This window comes from Cavia porcellus, unplaced genomic scaffold, assembly GCF_034190915.1.
Source record: "Cavia porcellus strain 051 isolate PalLab524CR breed Dunkin Hartley unplaced genomic scaffold, mCavPor4.1 scaffold_8, whole genome shotgun sequence".
Taxonomy (NCBI): domain Eukaryota; kingdom Metazoa; phylum Chordata; class Mammalia; order Rodentia; family Caviidae; genus Cavia; species Cavia porcellus.
The window spans coordinates 58,647,765-58,670,847 of NW_026947491.1; the positions used below are offsets into that span (position 1 = coordinate 58,647,765).

Sequence of the window (23,083 nt, forward strand, 5' to 3'; positions counted from 1 at the left end):
TGGATGTGATTGTGAGTTCAGGAGACACGTTTTGGGAATATTCTAGCATTCCTAAACACAGATACTCTATACAGTTGTTTCTAAAATGGCAGAATACGAATCCCAGACTCACCAGAGCAACTGCATTGAGGTATAGAAGCCAAATGTACTTTTAAAAAATGCAGTCACTATAATTTACAGATCCTGAAGAAAAAGACATCAATCTAAGAGAGAACCATGAGGGAAGGTCCAGGAAGAAAGTATCCTCTAGAAAGTCCAGGGTCCTGGAGCCACTCTAGAAGTGTGAGAGTAGAGGAGAAAAAAGCTCACTACCACAACTGCTTAAAAAGTTAAGCTCTGTTAGCTAATGTTCAAGAATGGTTAACATTTCTCAGAGTGAGTATTAAGCTTCCTCCAAGGAAAACAACTCCACTGCTAACGTCAGCCCTACACCAGTGCCAAGAAAATAGTGCTAAATTAGGGTTCTAGGAGAGATATGATTCAGTGAAGTATCATAGAACTCTCAACCCATAAACTATCTTTTGTAGTCCTTGAGAATATAAGAGATTACCAATAAATTTACTGACTCCTTTAGGAAAAGAAATTCCTAAAATCTTGGTTCAGCTTTTAAAATTCAGTTTCCATGTGTAAATGTTATAGCTGCTGGGAAATACTAGAACATCAAGTCATTTTGTGAAACCGTTTTCAAATGTTTTAGCCTAAGACCTGGATAAATGTTTTTGGAACCAAAGAAATAAGTGTTGATCTTAAATTTCTTTAGTCAAATGAAAGCAGTATAATTAGAACTACCTTTAAAACTACATTATTTCTATCAAAAGCCTGCAGGCAAACGAATAAAATGAACAAGTTATGTGCAAAGTTATGTATACAGAGTAATTCTGTATTTACAGATGCAATGTAATATGACCACTTTCTGAATAATTGTCCAAATAATAAAAACATTTATGGTTTTTCTTTGAGTTTTTATTTTAAAACAAAAAAGAATAAAAATGATGATAGAGAATTTCAAAGCAAAATAATAGATTAACAATGGTTAATACACTTCATATTGTTATCTTCAAAGTAGTTGCTCAGATTACAAGATATAGGCAAGCATTTATGTTTTAAGTAGACTTTCAAACACCTTTCCAATAAATTTAGACTATTAAAAATCTGGATATTAATTGTTGCTCATATTTACTTTTGTATTCATTATCTTGTAGATGTCTCCTCTGCAGCTAATATTAGATTTTAGTCTATTTGCCAAAGTTGACATTAACTAGTTTGAACTTAGACTCTAGCATCTTTGTGTATGTGCTTGATTTGTTGAAACCTAGCAATATGGTTGTTCTAAGATTTATTTATTATCCTTTGGTGCTCCTAAGCTTGTGTGCACATTCAGAGTGATCTAACTTTGTGAATGATTCTATACAGAGAAAAAATTATGTACAGAATAATTTAAGCCCTTGAAAATATATAGCACAGCTTTTCTAAAAACTTGTAGAATAAAACAGTGGGACTGAAACAGATGACTTCTTTTATATGAAATAACATTAATATTGCAATTTTTACTCAGAATTTTTGTCTGTGAAATTTTCCTCCAAAAATTGAGTCATAAAATTTGAAATGAAAAACTACTCCATGAGACAATGTATTCCTTTCCCCACCTGTGTATGGCAGCTCACTTCAAGTTCTTTATGATGCTGAAATACAGCTGTCTCCTCTAACATAAAAATGCCTAGTAGACTGCAAAAACCCAAAAGCACACCAAAGTGCCACGTCACTGTAAAACTGACCTTGGTTTCACAGCATTATGTCTATAACTGCATGTTTTCTTTGTTTTATGATTATTTAAAAGTTAATTATAGTTTAAGTTTCTAAAATGAAGCCAAAGAAAATTTCTTCCATACCTGTATTTCTTGGTGGTAGAAAACAAGTGATACTTGGGCATCATATTTTTAGAACAAACTTACATCTGATTTTTCATTTCCCCTACTAAAAAAGAAATACAGTCGCCCCTCAGTATCCTCCAGGGATTGGTTTCAGAACCTTAACAGCTACTAAAATCCACAGAAGCTGTAGACTCCATAGAGGTCCCTTCTACATACTTTGAATCATCTATAGATTACTTGTACAACTGAATGCAATGTAAATATCACATGAACAGTTGTTATCCTGTACATTTAGGAAACCATAGCAAGAAAAAATAGTCTGTATATGTTCAGTATGGATACAGTTCTGTTTCCAAATATTTTTGATCCATGGTGGGATGACTCTGTGGATAAAGGTATAGAGGGTCATGGGTGGTTCATTCTTTCTTCTTTCCTTCAATTTTCTCTATATTTGACAAGCATGCCTCTCTACACCTAAGAATACATTGTTGGAAAAAGTTAATCTAAAATTGCACATTATTGTCTAATATCCATTTTTGTCATTTGTCCTCCCCATTAAACTCTATAGACTCTTTGACGTTTGTTTTGCAAACCCATTCCCTGTCTAGACAGGTAGTTCATCAAGTATCTACTATTTAATGATCCAATGAATAACTCCGTAAGGCCAAAATTAAAACAGTATGCCTGTGAAATAATTAGGATGCTGCTGATCTTTCTCCTCCATTCTGAAAGTGTCTAAAAGGCACCCAGGGAAGGTAAAAACTCTAAAATATTGGTCCCCAAATCTTTCAAGAGAGCTGCCATGGCTTGTAGACCTATAGACACAGGCTGACACTAATGAACACTAACTAGGGCATACCTTAGCTATTCTCATCTTCAAGCAGATGAAGTGCCAGCAGCAGCGAGGGCACTTTGCTATAATAAGCCAATAAGTACTTTTTAAATGGTGCTTATTTTTGTAATTTTCATTCAAGATGAAGAATAAAGCCAAGTAAAGTAGAAAATAAAGAATACTTCCCCCAAGGGCTGGGGACTCAGCTCAGTGACTGGTAAGTGCAAAGGTGTGAGTTGGATCCCCAGTACCAAAAAAAAAGAAAGAAAGAAAGAAAGAGAGAGAGAGAGAGAGAGAGAGAGAGAGAGAGAGAGAACACTTCCCCCAATACTAAGTAGAAATTCCCAAGATCTTAACAAAATTTCCTATAGATTTATCACTTCTTAGGAGACTTTGTGGCTAGAACTACAAAATCTTTTTTGCACTATAAGGGCCAGATGTTACCAGCAAATTGTAACCATCCATGGCTAGACAAGTACATGCCTTGCATAGTCGTTCCTAAGTACACTCAGGAGGCATAAGGGATGGAGGTTATCACCCAAACCAGACCTTTTGAAGATTTGAAGAAAATTGTCAGTAACTGTTCATGATAGATGACTTCTTTATACTAAGACTTCCCATCAGTATCTGGCAGACACATTCTCAACTGAGGAAACCATTAAAACCGAAAAATATCCTAGACAAGAATTGCACACCTATAATTACAGTGCTCAGGAGGCTGAGACAGGAGGATTGCTGTGAGTTGAAGACCAACCTGGTCTGCAACGTGAGTCCAAGGCCAATCTAAATTGAAACCCTGTCTCAAAAAGACACATGTGCATGCACACACACACACACACACAATGGCATAGCACTATATAGGGATGGATTGATGTAGCTGTGTCCAAGTCATCTTCACATTGTAGCAACAACACTGGACTGAAATAAATGCCTCAAACTTCAAACACACCATGCTTTTTTTTTTTTTTTTAAATCGGTACCAGGGATCGAACTCACGACTATCTGCTTACAAAGCAGGCACTTATGCCGCTGAGCTAAATCCCCAGACCCCACACCATGCTTTTATCTAAGTACCAAAATACATTTTTTAGGTGAATCAAATATTTAACCACTTGATATTGGAGAGTGTCTTAAACCCAGCCTTGCTGCAATGGTATAAATAATTAATTGCTGACCATTAATTTTAAATTCAACTACAAGTTGCAGGTATCATCCTGGAGCTTCCCTGAATAGGCATGGAGAATTAACTGTTATGTACAAAGTATTGCAGTATTCAATTGTGGTGACGATGTGGAGTTCAGAAGGCCTTGGGACGAATCCAAGAAGTTAGCTAGGTAGTCACAAAGTCAGCCAGGGTGCTCTGGAATAAGAGGTGCAGCAAAACACACGGTCACACCTGGTGCAGACAAATCTCTTCATCACAGAGTTTTGTAGCTCTTTGCAAAATATATCTGAGGATCAGGACCTAATCTTCAGCATCAGAAGCACTGAAACTGAATGCAGGGTGTAGGTACGTAAAAGATAAAAAATCTTTTGATTGACACAGCTTAATGTCAAATCACAAAAAATATTACAGCTGAATTTCAAAGAACTTACCTTGAGTCTGTTAGGTTAAGTGACATGAAATTGCTGGCATTGGGTTTTATCCTATTAAAATGCAAGAGTATATGGTTTAATCTTACAGTTAAATCATGGTGGATGAATGCCCTGAAGATACTCACCTTTTACTTTTCCTGGGAGGAACTGCATCTAGTGACCAGAGATTTCACTTAACTTCCCCTGAGTTCTGGTGCTCCACTGAGGACCCTCAGGGCTCACTCAGGCGAGCAGCAGTGGGATAGGAATGAGTCTCAGAGCCTGCCTGTGCCACTCCATTCAGCAGTGCCACTTTGCCCGCTTCTTGTTGAGGTCTCCATAGAATCTGATTTGCAAAAGGAGAGGGGGAAATGCCCATGCTGTAAAAGAAAAAGTTCAAAACCTATTCTCACAGTTTTATTTTAATATTATATTAATCCACAGTATTTCTTCAAATTCCTTTGATGCTGGAGATGGTGGTGATGATGTTTTGTTCTGGGGGGAAAGCTCTTTTTCATTCACTTTATTTCAGAAGTTTAAATGTTACTGTAGAATGAGAAGGTTTTCATTACAACCGTTTTTTTTGTTTTGTTTTGTTTTTAATTTTCTTTTTTTGTTTTGTTTGTGACAAGGTCTCACTATGTAGTTCAGACTGACTTGAACTCACTATGTATCCCAGGCTGGCCTCAAACTCATGGCAGTCTTCCTGCCTCAGCCTTCCAAGTGCTGAGATTATAGACGTGTGCTACCACACCTGACACTACAAGCTTTTAGAAAGATTTACCAGTCTCTTAATATGGTGAACTGGAAATCTCAGTGCACTGAGCTATTTGCTTGCCTACTTGACAAAGTACCTATCCCACATAAACTACTACCTACACAGACTTATAAGAAAGAGAATCATCAGAAGTGTCCAAATAAACACGTTGAAAGGTTTGTTGTTTGTTCACAATATTAGAAAAGACAAACCTCCAAGCGAGTCAGGGCAGCTGGACATACCGGCCTAATTCCTGTGCTTCAGATTCATTTTTCATCAGCAACTTGGAGAGGGTGTGCAGAGCCTGATGAGCAGGGCTGGCACTGGAAATCCCCAGAGGGGAAGGTGAGCCTGGAGGTGGAATCAAGGCCAGGAAATGCAACTTCTCCTGAATTCGCTCTGGATCTGGCTTTTTGCTGTTATATTCCTCCCCCCCTTCCCTCCCCTCTCCTCTCTCCTCCCCTTCCCTTCCCTCCCCTCACCCCTCCCCTCTCTCTTTGTAAGGAAGAAAACAGGTTTCCGCCAAACATTTTATGGGGGATCAAGAGAATTAATAGAGCCTGGTTGTTTTAAATTTTAAAAACGCTCTCAAGGAGATTGCCTAATTCCTTATGCCTTATTTTCCCTATAAGTAAATGAAAGCAATAAGAGCTTGGCCACCTAGTAACAAAGAGGCAGATGTTAAAAACATAAAAGGTATTAGCCTCTACATAAGAAATGGATGTGCCAAGTGTTACTTGTTTATTAAGGTGCATGAACACATACAGTTAACCCAGGAACAATTAATACACAGAGTTCAGTAGAATTCTGCTCTTAGAAAAATAGGATGGTCAACTGTGTTAGTCGTGCCAAGAACTCCGAGGAGCTGGTTTCTAGATATCAACACTCCATTCTAAGCTAGGAGATCCCTCAAGGAAAATAAGAGCCTTGAAGTTTGCTTGGTGTCCAAAAAACTTTCCAGCCAGCAGCTCGTTTCCTTTCCTTTTTTATGAATGGCAGTAGTATTATGCTTTGGTCTGCGTTTTCGACCAAGGCCATTCATAAAAATAAAAACAAAACAAAATAACAACAACAAAAATCTTTCTTGTCATACTCTGGAGCCATTGGGTGCCAGAGGCTGGGAAAACATCCTGGCAGCCTTAACCGCAACCAGCGTGGAGAGTATTCAAGGGTCTGTTTGTTTGGTGGTCTGAGAAGTACGAAGCCTGCGTCTCAGGGTAGCTGGTAGAGGTTCTCTGACACGAACTAGGCCTGGAGCCAGGGCTGGCAGAGTTTCAGACATTGTCTTTTCCCTCATTGAAGTGTCGGGATCTAATTCATGGAAAATTGGGCGAGCTGGCAGGCCTTTCAGAGGGTTTCATTGAGCGGCGCTGCGCGGCAGCAGTCAAATGAATACGGGATCCTCGGCCAAAAGGAGGGGGAGCTGCGCTGCAGGAAGCAATCATTCTGCAGGCGTGCGGGCGGATCTGAGAGAGTTGGGAAGTAAACACGAGTACAGGTGTAATCGGCAGACAGAAGAAGAGAAAGCAGAGTAGTCTGTTCTTACAAATGACCCTTGTGAAATAAACACTGTCAGTCTATACGCGTGAGCCCTAGGGGGTAAGAAGTGCTAGCCGTCTTGATTTGATTCCATCACTATCACCTTGATAGTGATGTCATCTGTGCTGTAAAGTCACAGGACGACAGTTTTTTCAGTGAGCAGAAAAATAGCTTGCCATTTATTTTACTTTTATCTTGTCCCTCCTAAGAAGACTGATTTTTTTTTTTTTTTTTTTTTTTCTGGCAGTAGCAAAGTTTCATGAAAGGTAGGAAAAGAAATAGATGAGGCAGAATAAGTTTGGGCCAAGTAAAAATAGGAAAAGATAAAACTCTTGATAATTTTTCTATAACATTTTTAATATGCCAGCAATAAAACATCACATACCACAGAAATTCTTCCAGGAAGGAAAAATAAACACATACTTTTTATATAGTAATTTATCCTAATTTCTGTTGCTTGGAAACCTGTATTAATTTTGTCTCTTTCATTTGTACCATAAAAGCATATCAGCCTCCTGATCGGAAGGTTCAGTTGCATTCACAAGCCTCAGTGATGTGTAAAGGGAATAAGCAAAGTCTGTATCCAAGCATGAGACTGAACTGGAAATAATACATCAAGAAACTGGGGCTTCAAATCCATATTTTATAATGCCAAAGGGTGACAAGTGTTTTCTAATACTGTAATAGAAAATTAATTTAGGCTATAAGAAAAATGTCCCTGAGGTAATTCTCTATAAAAGGGAAAGTTTTGGTCTATATACACAGATAGATGATAGGTAGGTAGATAGATAGATAGATAGATAGATAGATAGATAGATAGATAGACAGACAGATAGATAGATAGATTTTTCAAATGGTACCATCAAGAATGTGAATGAATTCACAGAATTGGAGAAGATATTTGCAAGTCATATATCTGGTAAAGGATTGTATCCAGGAATTAGAAAGAACTCTTCAGACTCCATATTGAAAAGATGAATAATTCATTTTTTAAATGAACAAAGGATTTGAATAAACATCTCACCACAGAAGGTATACAGATGGCCAACATGAAAAATCGCTCAATAGCATTGATTGGGAGGGAACCTCGAATCTAAGCAGTAACATTCAACTTCACACCCAGTTGGATGTCTGTGACAAAAAAGACACATAATAACAAGTGTTGGCACAAATGTAGAGAAATTGGAACTATTGTATATTACTGAAGGGACTGTAAAAGAGTGTAGCTGCTTTGAAAAACCGTCTGGCAACTGTTCAAAAATTGAGGGGAAAGAAAGGATTGACTTGAAATTCCTTCCACTCCTAAGTTATTCAAGAGAAATGACAACATGTCCACAATAAAACTTACAGATGAATGCTTACAATGGTATTAGTCATAAGAGGCAAAAGTTGGAAATAAACCAAATATCCATCAGCTGATAAATGGATAGTTAATATACAGTACATACATACAATGAAGCATTATTTGGTATAAAAGAGGAATAAACAAGTGATGCATAAGTAACCCTTAGCAAATTATGCCAGTGAAAGAGACTAGACACAGAAGGTGGCATATTGTATGATTCTTCCTATATGAAATGTTCAAAATGAGCAAATGTAGGATCAGGAAGTAGATTAATGGAAGTTAGGTATGAGGGGTGCCTGGGGGATGGAAAGAAATGAAGAGTCTCATTAATTGACACAAGGTTTTTTTGGTGAGATAAAAATATTCTAAAGTTAAATTGTGGTAATGGTTGCCCATTCACGGCACACTCCTGAACACACAAAAACCTCTGATAGTCTTTAAATGAGTAAATTGTTTAGTGTGTAGGTTTCTATCTCAGTAAAGTTCTTTTGAAAAAATAAAGTAAAACAGATACTTTCTCAAGTTTTCTAATATGTAGATTTAAAAAAGTGACTGAATTGTATGCTTACTTTGATACAGTGTTGGCACAAATGTAGAGAATTTGGAACTACTATATACCGGGCTTCGATGGGACATTTTTAACTGAGATAACCTTCGTCATATTTTCTTAACAAAGTTATAACTACACCCTTTAACCATTGAGGACCTATTTGAACTTCAGATTTTCTTCGTTGCTTTGAAATCATCTACATGAAAGAATTATATTTAATATTTTTTGCTGTAGACATTTCCTTTTATAACATTCTTTTTTTGTTGTTTCTTCCTTAGCCACAGCAAGTTGTTCAGAAGAAGCCTGCTCAGGTAAAAGATGGTCATTATGATTTTTCCTTTCCAGTTGTTATTAAAAAGTAAAGTAAAATATGTACTTAATAAAAGTTCCCAAATTAAGGATTTAATTAGTATTTTTCTTGATTTGTATATTCTTAAAATGTATCCTGCAGAATTAAGAATATATGTTCTGAGATTGTGTTGAAAAGCACTCCAACTCTAGATTCTCAAAATAATTAAATGTAAATACTTTTAAATGAAAATTTATATGTAAATATTTTCATGTGTAAGTATTTCGTTTTATGTGTTTTGCCAATTCTTAAAAATCAAATTCTGTCCCTTCCATTTGACTGCTCTATTTCTTTGACTTACAGAAGTTATTAATTGCAAATTGTTTCTTGATTTGTGACCAGAAACATCTGCTCATTGAATTAATCAACATTATAGACTCTGTAACATTTGCTGATCTTAAAACATTCCCAACAGGGCTGAGAACCTGCAACATTAAATTATACTAATTTTGCAGATTAGTGAACTCTCAGGACTTGGTTAAATGTCTTTACCATAGTCTCTGAAATTTTTGGCAATATTAAAATTAGAAACCAACTTTAATTTCTTTGTCCCATATGCCTGGAGTTCTTTCTCCTGACTGTAGACTATACATAGAAATATATAAAATCCCTATTTATTGAAGAAATGTAATTTGGGGGAAAACAAAACTGAAGAGTAAATTAATAATGATTGCCCAGAATGTGACCTATTACAGTGTAAGAAGGTCCTGCTGTTCTCTTTCCTTCTAGATTTAAATAGATACCTTAAAGAGCTCGAGGCAGCATCATGTAAAGCCTACTAAAGCAAATTATTAGACAGTGTCATGAGTTATCAAGCGCCTTGTAGTTTTCTGTCATATAATTTAAAATATCTATAGAATCTTTTTCCCTAGAATTCTTTTTAAAAAATGTACTTTCATCCTGTCCCCTTAAGTAAGGGCAGCTGGGAAAAACCATCCAAGCAGTCATTTTAATCTCCTACTTTTAAAGATGCTGCTTGGAAGAAAATTAAAGCTTTTAAACCCATGTAAGGGTCTAGGAGAAATGAATTCAGACAATTGCACATGTGCTTTAACTGGAATAAAAGCTAAGATATTATGAAAAATAAAAATGATTCTCACTGCTGCTTCAAAACTTGATATTTCAAGGAGGAGATCCCAAATATAGTGATACCTTGTTTCATAGACTTAATTCTTTCCGTGTTTCTGGTCACAAAATAAATTGGATGAGAACTGAGTCAAATTTTCCTGTAAGATCAGTATTGAACCTAACAATTGAACTTGATTTGGTTCTCACTCAGTTTGGTTTGTAACCAGAACTGTGGAAAGAATTAGGTTTGTGAACCAAGGTACCACTGGATATTTAGGCTGTGTAAGTAAGAAAACCAGGAGACCACACATTGACAGTTCTGAGCATTTGAGTCAGAGGTACTTCACAGCATTTTCAGTTATTCCATGACCAGTGACCTGCAATACACTAATAACCTCCTGTGATTTGTGAAAGACACTGATTTAGTCTGTATTCTTGTAACAGGGAAGGTGAGTTAAATTAAAAATTAAAAAAAGTCATACATCCTAGAAATATGTAATCTAATTCAGAGCTTCTTATACTGACTACATATTAGAATTGCCTAGAGACTATGTATACACATATATTAATGCCTGGGTGCCACTCAGTGGTAAGGTGGAGCCAGCCTTTGTGAGCCAAATGTGAGCATTTCCTCCAAATTCTGCAGTTAGTGATGGCAAGCACATAGCTTGAAATCCACTCTACTGAGAGTATTTAACCATGGAAATGAACAAATGCTGCAAATCCGGATTTTTTTTTTCCTAGAGAAAAGTTAGTAAACATTTACTTACGTACCAGTGGCACCGCCCTTCATAAATTCTGTTTATTTGCTCTGGAGACCCAACCGTGAGTGTGTACTCTGAGTTCTATACATGATCCTAATGTGCAGCCAGGGATGAAAGATACAGTATTCAGTGAAAACACATAAAAAGATGTTTGAACATTTGTTGAACAAATGACCACAGAATGTCAGATGGATATCAGCCACACAGAGGATACAGATGGATGAGTAGAATGTCATGGAATGGTTTCCTGAAGAGTGGAACTCTATCATTTTTTAAATTTTTGTTATTGTTTAGTTGCAGAAGGAAAAATGAAACCATAAAGAAAAGAAATTATAGATGAAATGAATAACTTATATGAAAGTAGAGTGGTAGAAACAGATACATTCCAAAGACTGATCATTAATTTTTCTGGAACTGTTTGCAAATTAGGCTTCAATTCACCAAGATATATATAAATGAAATCACAATTTTTTTCCCAAGAGAATCAGGAGCCACAAGTGCACGAGATAGACCCTCACTGATCAGTCTGGCTGTTTTTTCAAACCTTACTTCAAATTTATCCTTTAAAGGAGAGGAGCTAAGACTTAAAATTAAAAAAAAAAAAAAAAAAAAGAACATGAGCTCATTGGACTACCTAATTTGTATTGTCTAAAGGATACAGTGATAAATTATATAAACATGAGAACTACATGGAAGTTCATGGAGGATAATGTAAATTTTACACTACATTCAAAAGAATCTCTTCCTTTTCCATCTGTTTTTTTCAAAATACCCTCCCAGATGGCTTTTCCATGTGGCAATCTGGATTAACTCAGGCTCATACCCTTTCTTCATCGAAAGCACTTTGAGGGGTTATGTTCTGATTCTGCTTCGAGGTGATGAAGATTTTAGCCTAAGTAAATATTTTACATGTGAAGAAATGATCTCCACAGTGTGTAAGGAGACCGGTTTTTTGTTCTGGTCCCTTTACTGGGCTAATTAATCTGTCTTTATCCTAATTATACATCTAGGAAATGGATTATAACAAGGCCTCTTCCATAACTCACAAGGACATTATGAGAGATTCAGATGTATATAAACTTCATAGTGGATATTATGTTCTGATTTATTTGAAGTTGCTAAATTGTTCATCTCCTAGGATTGGGAATTTTAAATTCTAATTTAAGAATTTAAAAATTCTAATTATTTCAAATTTTCTGCTGTTTTTACCTTGTGTTTTTTCATTGCATGGTTTTAAAATAAGAATATTTTCTAATTTAGGGGCTGTTGTATACTAATTACTAAATCCTATCGTTAGGACTAACTCAGTCAGTCATGTTTCTTATATGTATGTCACATGTGTACAGAATTACAAAGACTGGCAAACTATGCCATCAAAGTCTGAAACTGCACAGCTTCAAGACTGTCACTTTTTAAAACTAATATACAAAGCATCAAATTTCTAAAGAGACAAATTCAGAATTATGATAGATTTCAGCATCTACATAAACATTTACATCTGTGTATGTAAGTACCTGTGTCTAGAGAGGAATAAATAGGCAAGAGAAGCACTACTGTGGGAATTTGTGTTTGGAAAATGCAAACTTCAAATGTACCCTATAATCCTAATGGGAAAGATAACCATTCCTTAAATGTCTAACTAAGAATATACACAATATTCACGTTAATTTTTTTTAAAATTCCAAAACCAATGAAAGAGTGAACTTTACAATATTTTCTTTTAAATAATAAATAAATAATAAACATTAACTAATTAGAAATCATACAAATAAATAGAAACTAGCTAGCTCTTAGCAATTTGAAGTGTCTTGAGTTCTCATCCATATGGTTCCTATTCCAAACTTTAGAAGGATTAGAGGTAGGTTTTTTGTCCTTTCTTTAAAAAAAAGAAAAGAAAAGAAATACCTTTAAAGTGTCAGGCTATTATTATTGATAGAAGAAACTTGGCTTTTTATTTTTATAAACATAAGTCTATCTTGAAGTTGTAAAAATGGTTTTGCTAGGTTATTGCATGACTTGTTGTTTCTTGATGTTCCATTTTAAGGCTTTAAACTAAGATGTATAATTCAGACACTTTTATTTACGTCAGCTTTACCCAAAGGGAAAACAAATTTTTAAAATCCTAACAGTTCTTCATGGATTCTGTCTACGTTCCTCATTGTTATATAACAACAGAAGCTATTCTTCTGGCAATCAGGGCAGGTACAAACCTATTCTTTTCAATTTCCCAGTGAAAGAACTGGAAAATTTTCAGCTAAAAAAAAAAACAAAAAACAAAGAACAAAATAAAAAACCCCAGACAACTGGAAACAAAGCTTTCAGTTTCAAAGTGAAGACTTCACCTGTGAGTAACATCTTCTGTGGGTGGTACCAAGGCAAAGAAATCTCAGTAAGCCGTGGTTATCTTGGGATTCTGCCCCCCTCTTAAAAAAAATGTTGAATGTTTTTACAGAGACTTCAAGGGCAGTTTTAAGGATGTTTATATTTTAAACAACCTAAACATTGTTTGGAGTAAAATGAGAGATTTCGTTTTTGGACAAGCAAGTTGATGAATTGCAGTCAGCATCTTGTTCTCAAAGAAAGCATTTTTACTGGGGGCTTTTAGTCTAGACACACAAAGAGGGAAGGAAGGAGAGAGGAAAGAGCATTCTCATTCTAACACTCATCTTTTACATAGTGCCTTGGCCAATGCAGTAAATAGTTCATAATAAATCAGACTTGCAAACAGTTACTCGTCTGCTCACTTGGGGAACATAGTGATTTACAACACCTAAGTCATAAAGCGGACTGATTTATTTATTTTCCTACTTATGTTCTTTCAAGCTGGTAAAACATTTTGTGGGGCAGTAAACGTTTGGTACCAACTGGCAAAACATGAAGAATCATATCAAAGGCTTCCTTGAGTGGCACTGTTTTGTTGTATAGGAAATACTTTTTGATTTAACCTCTGACCTCTGACATTGCAAAAGTGAAGCGAAAGGAGAGAGCAAAGCAACAACCAACAGTTAACCCTTGATAAAGTGGCTCAAGGACGTAGAGGCACAGGAAAAGTTGGAGGGCAGAGAAAGCATATCAAGATGATCATTAACTATAAACAGATGAAGTAGTTAGCTGAGCTTACATTTGTAATAAAGGAATATTAGCAAGAGGAACTCGGCTGTTTCTTGGCAGAGAATATCTTAAAGAGATGATATAACTTCTAATAGAAGCAAAAGAATATCACCCAACTTGGGCAATATATAACACTCCAAAAGACAAACTTTACTGTTTCTGGACTTGACAGATTTGCTATATGAGGTTTTCTTATTTAAAGCATGACTATTTGTAACTGTGTGAAAGTCTGTTCACCAGGCTACACATAAAGTGGCACCATGATGTGGACTTTTCCTATTTTTATTGCAAAACACTTTTCCTTTGTGTTTGAGTGACCTGAATTAAAACCAAATATTTATTCACTGTCCAGGCTAGAGATATAGCTCAGTGGTACAGTACCTGCCCCTGGCAAGTGCAAGGTCCTGAGTTCAATTGCCAGTACCAATAAATAAATAAATAAATAAATAAGATATTTGATGTCTAAAATTTCTTCCAAAGATCCAAATTAATATGTAATAAATAGTAACTGGCCTTAAAACCTGGTCTTTCTAAGAAAATCCTTCATAATTCAATAGATACATGGTGCTGTGTCTAAGTCACTCCCAGGAAAATTTTGCTGGTCACTCAAATATCTACCAAATAATTCATTATTTGTTGACTTACCGGTGATTCCTGATATTTTCATAATCTTACTCAAAAGTTAATTCAGCATAATGAAAAACATTGGCACAGTTAGGATGAAAATCTGGAAATGTCCTATTGCTTGACAACAAATACAGCAGCTAAGCAAAATATTTTACACACAGAAATGAAAGAAAAAGGTTTCTCCTAGTCTGTGTAATGATGGAAATCTGCAGGGATCACAGCATGACTCACAGAAATGCATCTTTGAATCTAAATTTTACTTTATTTGGAAAGAACTGGGTTTTTTTTTTTAAATCTCATTCTTAAGACTATTGTTGAATCACACGTAAAGAAGTGAACACAGAATTGGATAATTAGAACTAATAATCACTATTTCGCACTAGTCCTAAAAGATTTTTCTTCATTTTTAAAGGTTTCCTGTGTGATTATTATATTCTTTCTCTCACAGTCTGACAGTGCAGCTAGACCATTACTGGTCTGACAAGGTGGGAATAAGGTCCTGGTTACACAAACCCTTAGTGCTACAACAGGCACGTGTGTCAGTGATATCTAAAATCAGTCTTCTTTATATGAAACATGTCCCTGCAAGACCTTAAACCAACTTTTAGAAAGTAGGTGGCAGCAGAAGTGATGTGGCTCCAATGCCTGTATCGTGTTCTGTGCATACTGTTAAAAGGAAGAATAAATTAGTACAAATGCTGCAAATATCCCAAATTCTTAAGTCTCCTTTTGAAAAACATATTCCCCACCCCCTAGCATTTCCATCAGAATCCCTTGTACTTGCCAGATTATATGGTTTACATACGTTCCATTCAACATGTTTTTTAAATCTGCTATAAAGTTTTCCTAGTTGGAGGAAATAATCACTTTCCATGAAGTTAAACAGCCCCAATCCATTTTAAATTAAAATATCTGACAGAAAAATAGAAAACTTGACTTCAAGCTTTTGTGGGTCTCTTAGCTATAGATGGAACTTGAAAGATTGGTTCCTGGTCATTCCTGCTGAGGAGAGGATCACTTTATTTCTGTTCTGCCCAGACTGATTTGAGGTAGTCACAAACACAATAAACTCATAAGCATGTCCTTCTAAGACCTAAAATGTTGAACATATTAAAATGACCAAAATAAAGTCATTCATCTTTAACTATCCTCTCTTGATTACCAGATATTTGTAGGTTTATTGGAACAATAGCTTAAATTACAAATGTATTTCTACCCTGCAGTATCATATGATTTGAAAAAAAGTTGCAGAATCCTTTGCAATTAAAAAACCCAAAGACATCCAGAAACTGACATGAACTTCTGTGATTTTGCAGTCCTTACCACACTACAAAGAGGGGCATCATAGTGACAAAACCCTTAAAGTTTGCAGGAAGAGCATTTCCACTTCCTGGTTCCATTTAGAATTTACTGGCCTCTCTTCCACTACAGACTTGCTGTTTAGTCTGCATTTGAAAATTAAACCCAGAGCTTCAGCGCTCAGCCTTAAATATTGAACTTTCTTCCATTGTGCACCCTCGCCATGCCTGTGTGGTAAGATCCATGATGAAACTCAAGACATTTTAAGCTTCTATCAAGCACTAAGAATCAAAGATGGATACTAGGCTGTCTTATTTCCCCTTTTAAATCGTTTAGCTGAAGTACCACATCCACTGCACTGAACCAATTTGAAAGAATGATAATATATGTAAACTATATTTCTGGGTTTTTAGTGTTGATTTTTTTCAGGTTTGGTCAAAGCAATGAAAGAGGTACATTTATTAAATTTCTTTTTCCACAAACAAAGAAAAATTAAGGTAAAATCAGGTTGATTTTCCAAGAGTTTAAAAAAAATATGGCTCTCCAACTTTTTCCATTGTCTTTCCCCCTCTTATCAGTTTTCTTATAAAATCACACAGGTTTCCCCCCTAGTGTAGTGCAGCCTCAGTTGTCTTGGTAAAGCAGCTGCATCAATGGCTAGAAGCTGTTCACTATTTATAGGTTTTAGTGGCTGGTGCTCATAAAAATGTCACTGTGTACTTCCGCTCTGCAAAATCCTTTTATCTTGACATTCCTGAAGCCCCATTCCCAAGGTAGCACCAGAAAGCTGCTGCTCTGCTCTCCCACCCCATCAACCAGTTCCTGATGAGATGGTGTAATTCGTGGCCACAATATTTCAGTCTCCTAAGTACTTCAAGGCCACCATTGAGAAGCTACTTCACTCAAAGGTCTTTTGGCAGAATTTTGCAAATGTAAAGCAGTTCTTTAAAAAAACTACTGGAGTCCAAGCTATTGTCTATAATACATCACCATGTCTTCTAAATTACTAAAGAGGATCATAAGATAGAAGCTGAAGATTTCCCACCAACTACTTTGTTGGGGGAAATAAGATTCTTCGGAGACAGCATATTCATTTGCTTACTCTCCATATCTCTTGTTTCTGTCCACTGTTGGCATTGCAAAAGTGTCCTGGGTGAAGTCTAATCTGACTGTGACACATAGGACTGTGGAGCTTCATCTTGTTCCCAACAGAGAGGATCATTCATTTTCCTGTATATACCCATGAGATAGCAGCCATGCATGTCACAAATGACCAGGTCCCTGGAGAAGTGAGACCTGAAGTTTGCAGAGGAGAGAAGTACCAGTAACCCCGGTAGCATTATCTGTTTGCAACTATGTCTTCCTCCCAAGGGAAGACTATGCCAAGAAGAGAGAAGGCCTCTGACATTTGCGAATACCGTAGTGGTGAGCATATGAAAGCCCACCTTGTTGTTAAGTTTAATGGAGTAAAGCTTCCCACTCTGACCACCTGGTCATATTCCCACTACTAATTGATAAATACTTGCAGAAGAATTTCAAGGTCAGGGGAAAGAAACATAAATAAAACAGTTTCCCATGTTGTGTTAAGAAGTATTATTAAGTAAAGGAAACAATATGAAGGATCATTTTCGCCTGAGTTGTGTCTAAGGGGTCTGACTATCAGAGTTTCAGGAGCTCGAATCAAGCAAAGTGTCTGGGAATGTTTTGAAACACTGATCACATTCTATCTAATCAAGGTCTTTGTAAGTTCATGGCCTGCAAATTCTATTTTTTCCAGATTTTGAAGCACATTGGTCTTCAGATAGTAGAGGAAAATCAAGCATTTAGAGATACAATAATTACAGCTTGGTCCAGGAGGTTTTCCAGCTTGACTGGTTCAATTAATTTGTTAACTGTGAGAAAGCAAAATAAAATATTCCTCCCAGCTTCTATACTGTGGTCTGTCTCAGAGCAGTAACGTAAGTCCACACTTCATGTCATAATGAGAAGTGAGTCCTTTGGGAGCAGACAAAGAGTATATCTGCCCAACAGCTTAGTGACTTTCTGGAATTTAAATATTAAGTGAAAAGACAAGGTCATAGGGCAACTGATCCTTGGCTTGTCTCGCTTTCGTCTGTCCATGGCTTTGATCATGCTACATCCTCCTTTGTGACCAGGACTCCACAGAGAATCTCAAGGTCATGGCCTGTTGCCTCGTCAAGAGGTATAAACCTGCTGCTTAAATATGTGAAGCCCGCATTTGGGGGCTGGGAGGAAAGGGGAGGTAGCTTCATACTTTCCACATTTCCCACTAAACCCAGAGCAGACTAAATAAAACCAGTGTGAAATCTCATGACTTGATGCTGCTGTGGTTATATTTTTTAAGCTGTAATCCATTCATTTGTATGTATGTTTATTCCCAGGATTTACAGCTCTCTGGGTCTTCGGGGGGGAAAGAGGATGTTTGAAACCTTTTGCAAAAGGTTTGCAATAAGTGGTGGCCTGTGATTAAAGCCCAGGCTACGTTTTGTGTGTGCGTGTGCATGTGTGTGTGCACAGTCATGTGAATGCCGGTTCATGGGGGCCGTTTTCCTGCCATTTGCTGCTTTTACGCAAAAGCGTCACACATGGTAGCATTTAGGAGCCCCTTCACAGCCGAAGTGTTTCAGACACTAATGAATGGAAGTTTGCTCATATAATGCAGACAAGCTCTAAGGCCTGCTTTACTGAATGGTGTACTGTAGTGACCTGGGAAAGGAAGAGAGATATAAATTGTGTCAGCTAGCCACCCAGACAAAATGAAGCCATGTGGAAAATCAAATCTATTAAAGTATGAAGGTTGTTATAAGCTGTTTTAAGCTGGCCATTCTTTAAGGGGCTTGGTTTGCTGCGGGAGTAAATGTTTACCTCTTCTCCTAGATCTTTTTCACATGCCATGCTAGGAGACAATGTGCAGCGTTTGATAAAAATCATCCTCTCGCTAACGATACTTTTATCAGAAATGTTTATTGTCTCCGTTTTACCACCCATGTCCTGAAAGGTACAGCACATTTGTTAAATAAGCAAAAGGAAGGAGGACTTTGAAGCACAGGCTGGTTTGCAGAAACCCCAACAAATTCCAGAGCCATAAGGAATCAGAAAAAGGGAAAGAGAAAGAGGAGTTAGGTTTATGTGAAGAAGAGGCCCTGCAAAAACATATATATTAGATTTTCTCTGCTTGGCTGGCCCACCATTAAATATTTGGCTGAACTGGATGGATTTAGTGTTGGGATTCAACAGTTATGCCAAACTTTGGTCATTGTCTCAAAATATGCTTTAATAAATACAAGAACAAGGAATGGCCTTGGAAAGGAACTTTGCAGTCTTCTCTGGGCTCCTGCTCCAAATCCACTGGTGCTGTCCTCCGACTTCTGCACAGGGCTTAGTAGTCACATGTGGGACCTCATAGCCGTCTGACCTGGTCCAAACCTGGCCCTGCTTGAACTGTAACCCTGGGGCCAGCCTTTTTAGTGCCTTGGTTTTTCTCCAGTACCTAAAGGCATCTAATAAGCATTCTAAAAATATCAGCTTTTATGACCAGTATCTGGAGAATGGGTTAGTCCTCAAGAAAAGATTCTCTTAACTGTTTTTTGTACCTGCACGCCAGATTTTAAAACTGATGACTGGCATGCTGTCAGGAAAAATTTACCCATTTCTTTTTTACTCTACTTGGGTGAGTAGACTTACATTGGCCTGACATTCTTTGGAAGGCAAACAATTGAATTTGCTGACCAGCTTCCAGGATTTTAAGCGTTAAATCAACAGTGGCTAATGAGGGCTCTGGGAAAAAACAACACCTTGATTCCTCAGTTGCAGAGGAAGAAGCCCTGGGAATGAGGGCTGGCCAATAACAATGGCCCTGTTCCGAAGCCAGCCTCATCTGCTGTGGAGCGGGTCGCCTGTGTGCTCTTGCACTCCTGCAGCCCAGCGCAGCCCAAGGTCCACTTATGACACGCGTGTCCTTTGTGTGTTACAGGAGGAGACTGAAGAGACATCCTCACAAGAGTCCGCCGAGGAGGATTAGGGGGCGCCCGCGTTGGATTTCTACCTCAGCAGCAGTTGAATCTTTCGAAGGGAGAAGACACTGCAGTGACCACTTAACTTGCTCTTTTTGGCCATGGTCTTTCCACTTTCCGCGGGGCAGGGCGGGTGGAGCGGGTGGGGGCGGGGGTGGGGCGGGGCGACATCACATAACCTTAAAAAGGACTATATTAATCACTTTCTTTGTAATCCCTTCACAGTCCCAGGTTTAGTGAAAAACTGCTGTAAACACAGGGGACACAGTTTAACAATGCAACTTTTAATGACTTTTTTTTCCCTTAACCTACTAATAGTTTGTTGATCTGATAAGCAAGAGTTGGGTGGGTGAGAAAGATTCTGAGTTGTTGGGTTTAGTCAATCACTGCACTGCATTTGACAAGAAACGCGCCACGCTGGTGACGCGGGGCATTCATATAGGAAACACGAAACGCGCGGTGTGTGACATCGCGTGGGTCTCAGACGCCACCCCCACCCCAGCTCACAGTAGTGAACCCCTCTGTTTAGAACACCAAAGATAAGGACTAGATACTATTCTCTCCTTTTTCGTATAATCTCTTAGACACTTACTTGATGATTTTTAACTTTTTTTTTTTTTTTTTTTTTTTTCTAAATGAGACGAAATGCTGATGTATCCTTTCATTCACTTTAGCAAACCAGAAAAAGGTTAGGTTCATTTTTCAAAAAGGGAAGTAAGCAAATGACTGTTGCCTACTCCTGTATTTATGAATATCACACATATCGGCAGGAGTGATAAATTTACTCACACCACTCTGTTTTTCAGGACAACACTTTGTTTTCTGAAAGTTTGCTTCCTACAGAGTCAAAACGTCCTTTAGCGATAAGTAACACTTGTCAGCCTCAAAGCCTTTAAGGAACCTAGACAAGTTCAAGATCTTCTCTGTAATTTAGTGAAAAGGTACAACAGAATAATGCATGATAAACTCACCTGAAAGATGAGGTGGGGAGGAGTGAAATCTAAAACTTCTTTGCTATAGCTAAATGACAATTTAAAAAGCAGTCTGTCTCTTTGTATCTCTCTCTCTCTCTTCCCCCTCTATCCATTGTGTATCAGTTTTGGTGAAAGACCTAAATACCACTTACCTCAAATTAAGCCTATGTGTTACTTCAAGTAATACATCTTGACATAAGATGGTTGACCGAGGTGCTTTACTTTAGTTTCCGTTCACCATCTCTTCATTCAAACTGCACTTTTAGCCAGAGATGCAATATTCCCACTACTCAATACTACCTCTGAATGTTACAATGAATTTACAGTCTTGTACTTATTACATGCTGCTATACACAAGCAATGCAAGAAAAAAAAAACTTACTGGGTAGGTGATTCCAGTCATCTGCAATTGTTTTTTGTACACTTCATTACAGTTAAAGAAACAAACTCCTTATTCTGTTTCAGCATGGCTATGTATTTTTCTATGATTTTTTTAATTAAAATTTTACAAATACTTGTTTCAGCTTCTCTGCTAGATTTCTACATTAACTTGAACATTTTTTTAATCAGTGGCTCCTAGGTTCTAAGGATAATTTTCTTTACTCACACTATACACCATGTGCACACACACACACACACACACACACACACACATACACGCAATTTGACTGTAATGTTTAGTTACCCTCCATGTCTGTACCTCAAATGAAATGTTTAAGGAAATAGACTAATTGACTTGCAAAGACCTACCTCCAGACTTCAAAAGGAATGAACTTGTTATTTGCAGCGTTCATTTTTTTCTCCAGTGTTTGAAATGGTTCAAACTGCAGCTATCCCTAAGCAAAACTATTTTTGTAAGGCATTTAATAGAAAGGAACACATTTTTACATACTTTTGCAAAAATAAGTAAGCAAATAAAATGAAGCCAACCTTCAAAGAAACTTGAAGCTTTGTAGGTGAGATGCAGCAAGGTCAACTTTTGCCTAATGCAATCAAAATATGTGCTTTTTTAAAGATTAGTTGAATATAAGAAAATGCTTGACAGATATTTTCATGTATTTTACACAAATGTGATTTTTGTAATATGTCTCAGCCAGATTTATTTTGAACACTTCTTATGTAGAGTATTTTATGCCTTTCTCTCCTAGTGAGTGTGCTGACTTTTTAACATGGTATTATCCACTGGGCCAGGAGGTAGTTTCTCACGACGGCTTGTGTCAGTATGACTTTTAGTACTGAAGCCAAATGAAACTCAAAACCATCTCTCTTCCAGCCGCTTCAGGGAGGTAATTTCAAAGGCCATATACCTCTCTGAGACTGGCAGGTCGCTCACTGTTGTGAATCACCAAAGGAGCTGTGGAGAGAATTAAAACTCAACATGACTGTTAACTGTGCATTAAATAAGCAAATAAACAGTGGCTCATAAAAATGAAAGTCCCATTCCATATCTTTGGATGGGCCTTTTAGAAACCTCATTGGCCAGCTCATAAAACTGAAGCAGTTGCTCACGTTGGCCAAACTCCAAGCACTGAGCATTTTCCATCTCTGATGAAGTTACTCTCTTACTTCCTGTACGTTGTACAATCAAAACACACTACTACCTCTTAAGTCCCAGTATACCTCATTTTTCATACTGAAAAAAAAAAAGCTTGTGGCCAATGGAACAGTAAGAACATCATAAAATTTTATATATATAGTTTATTTTTGTGGGAGATAAATTTTATAGGACTGTTCTTTGCTGTTGTTGGTCGCAGCTAAGTAAGACTGGACATTTAACTTTTCTACCATTTCTGCAAGTTAGGTATGTTTGCAGGAGAAAAGTATCAAGACGTGTAACTGCAGTTGACTTTCTCCCTGATCCTTTGAGTGTCTTCTAACTTTATTCTTTGTTCTTCATGTAGAATTGCTGTCTATGATTGTACTTTGAATCGCTTGCTTGTTGAAAATATTTCTCTAGTGGATTATCACTGTCTGTTCTGCACAATAAACATAACAGCCTCTGTGATCCCCATGTGTTTTGATTCCTACTCTTTGTTACAGTTCCATTAAATCAACAATAAAGTTTGGTTAAAATAGGTCGAGGTGGGAGACATTCACAAGTCCTTTTATTCCACGTCTTGCAGAGTATGTGGCCACATTTGTGCACACACAGGAAATGTGCTTTTAAGTATCATACCCTTAAGTCAATTGCCCTACACGCACTTAAAGTAGCTTCATTGAATTCCACAGAGACAACCTTAGAAGAACCACAAAGGAAGAACAGGCTGCAGTTTAAAGCTATGTTTTCTTAGGGAAAACATCTACAGAGTGTGCAAGGGAGCATCTGACACACAAGTTGTCTTTGAAGTATCTTAGAGAGACACAAGTGGTAAAGAGTAAGAAATGAAA

At 37.2% G+C, this 23,083-nt stretch overlaps 1 protein-coding gene across 1 annotated transcript in view; it reads left to right on the forward strand.

Moving 5' to 3' along the window:
* Hmga2 (high mobility group AT-hook 2) overlaps nt 1–19,845 on the forward strand; it is a 121,610-nt gene extending 101,765 nt beyond the window's left edge. The window contains exons 5-6 of the mRNA XM_063255083.1: nt 8,748–8,780; nt 19,682–19,845. Coding sequence (XP_063111153.1) covers nt 8,748–8,780; nt 19,682–19,729 — 81 coding nt within the window. The 3' untranslated portion in view covers nt 19,730–19,845. The remainder of the gene's footprint in view (nt 1–8,747; nt 8,781–19,681) is intronic.
* The last annotated feature ends 3,238 nt before the right edge of the window (nt 19,846–23,083 follow it).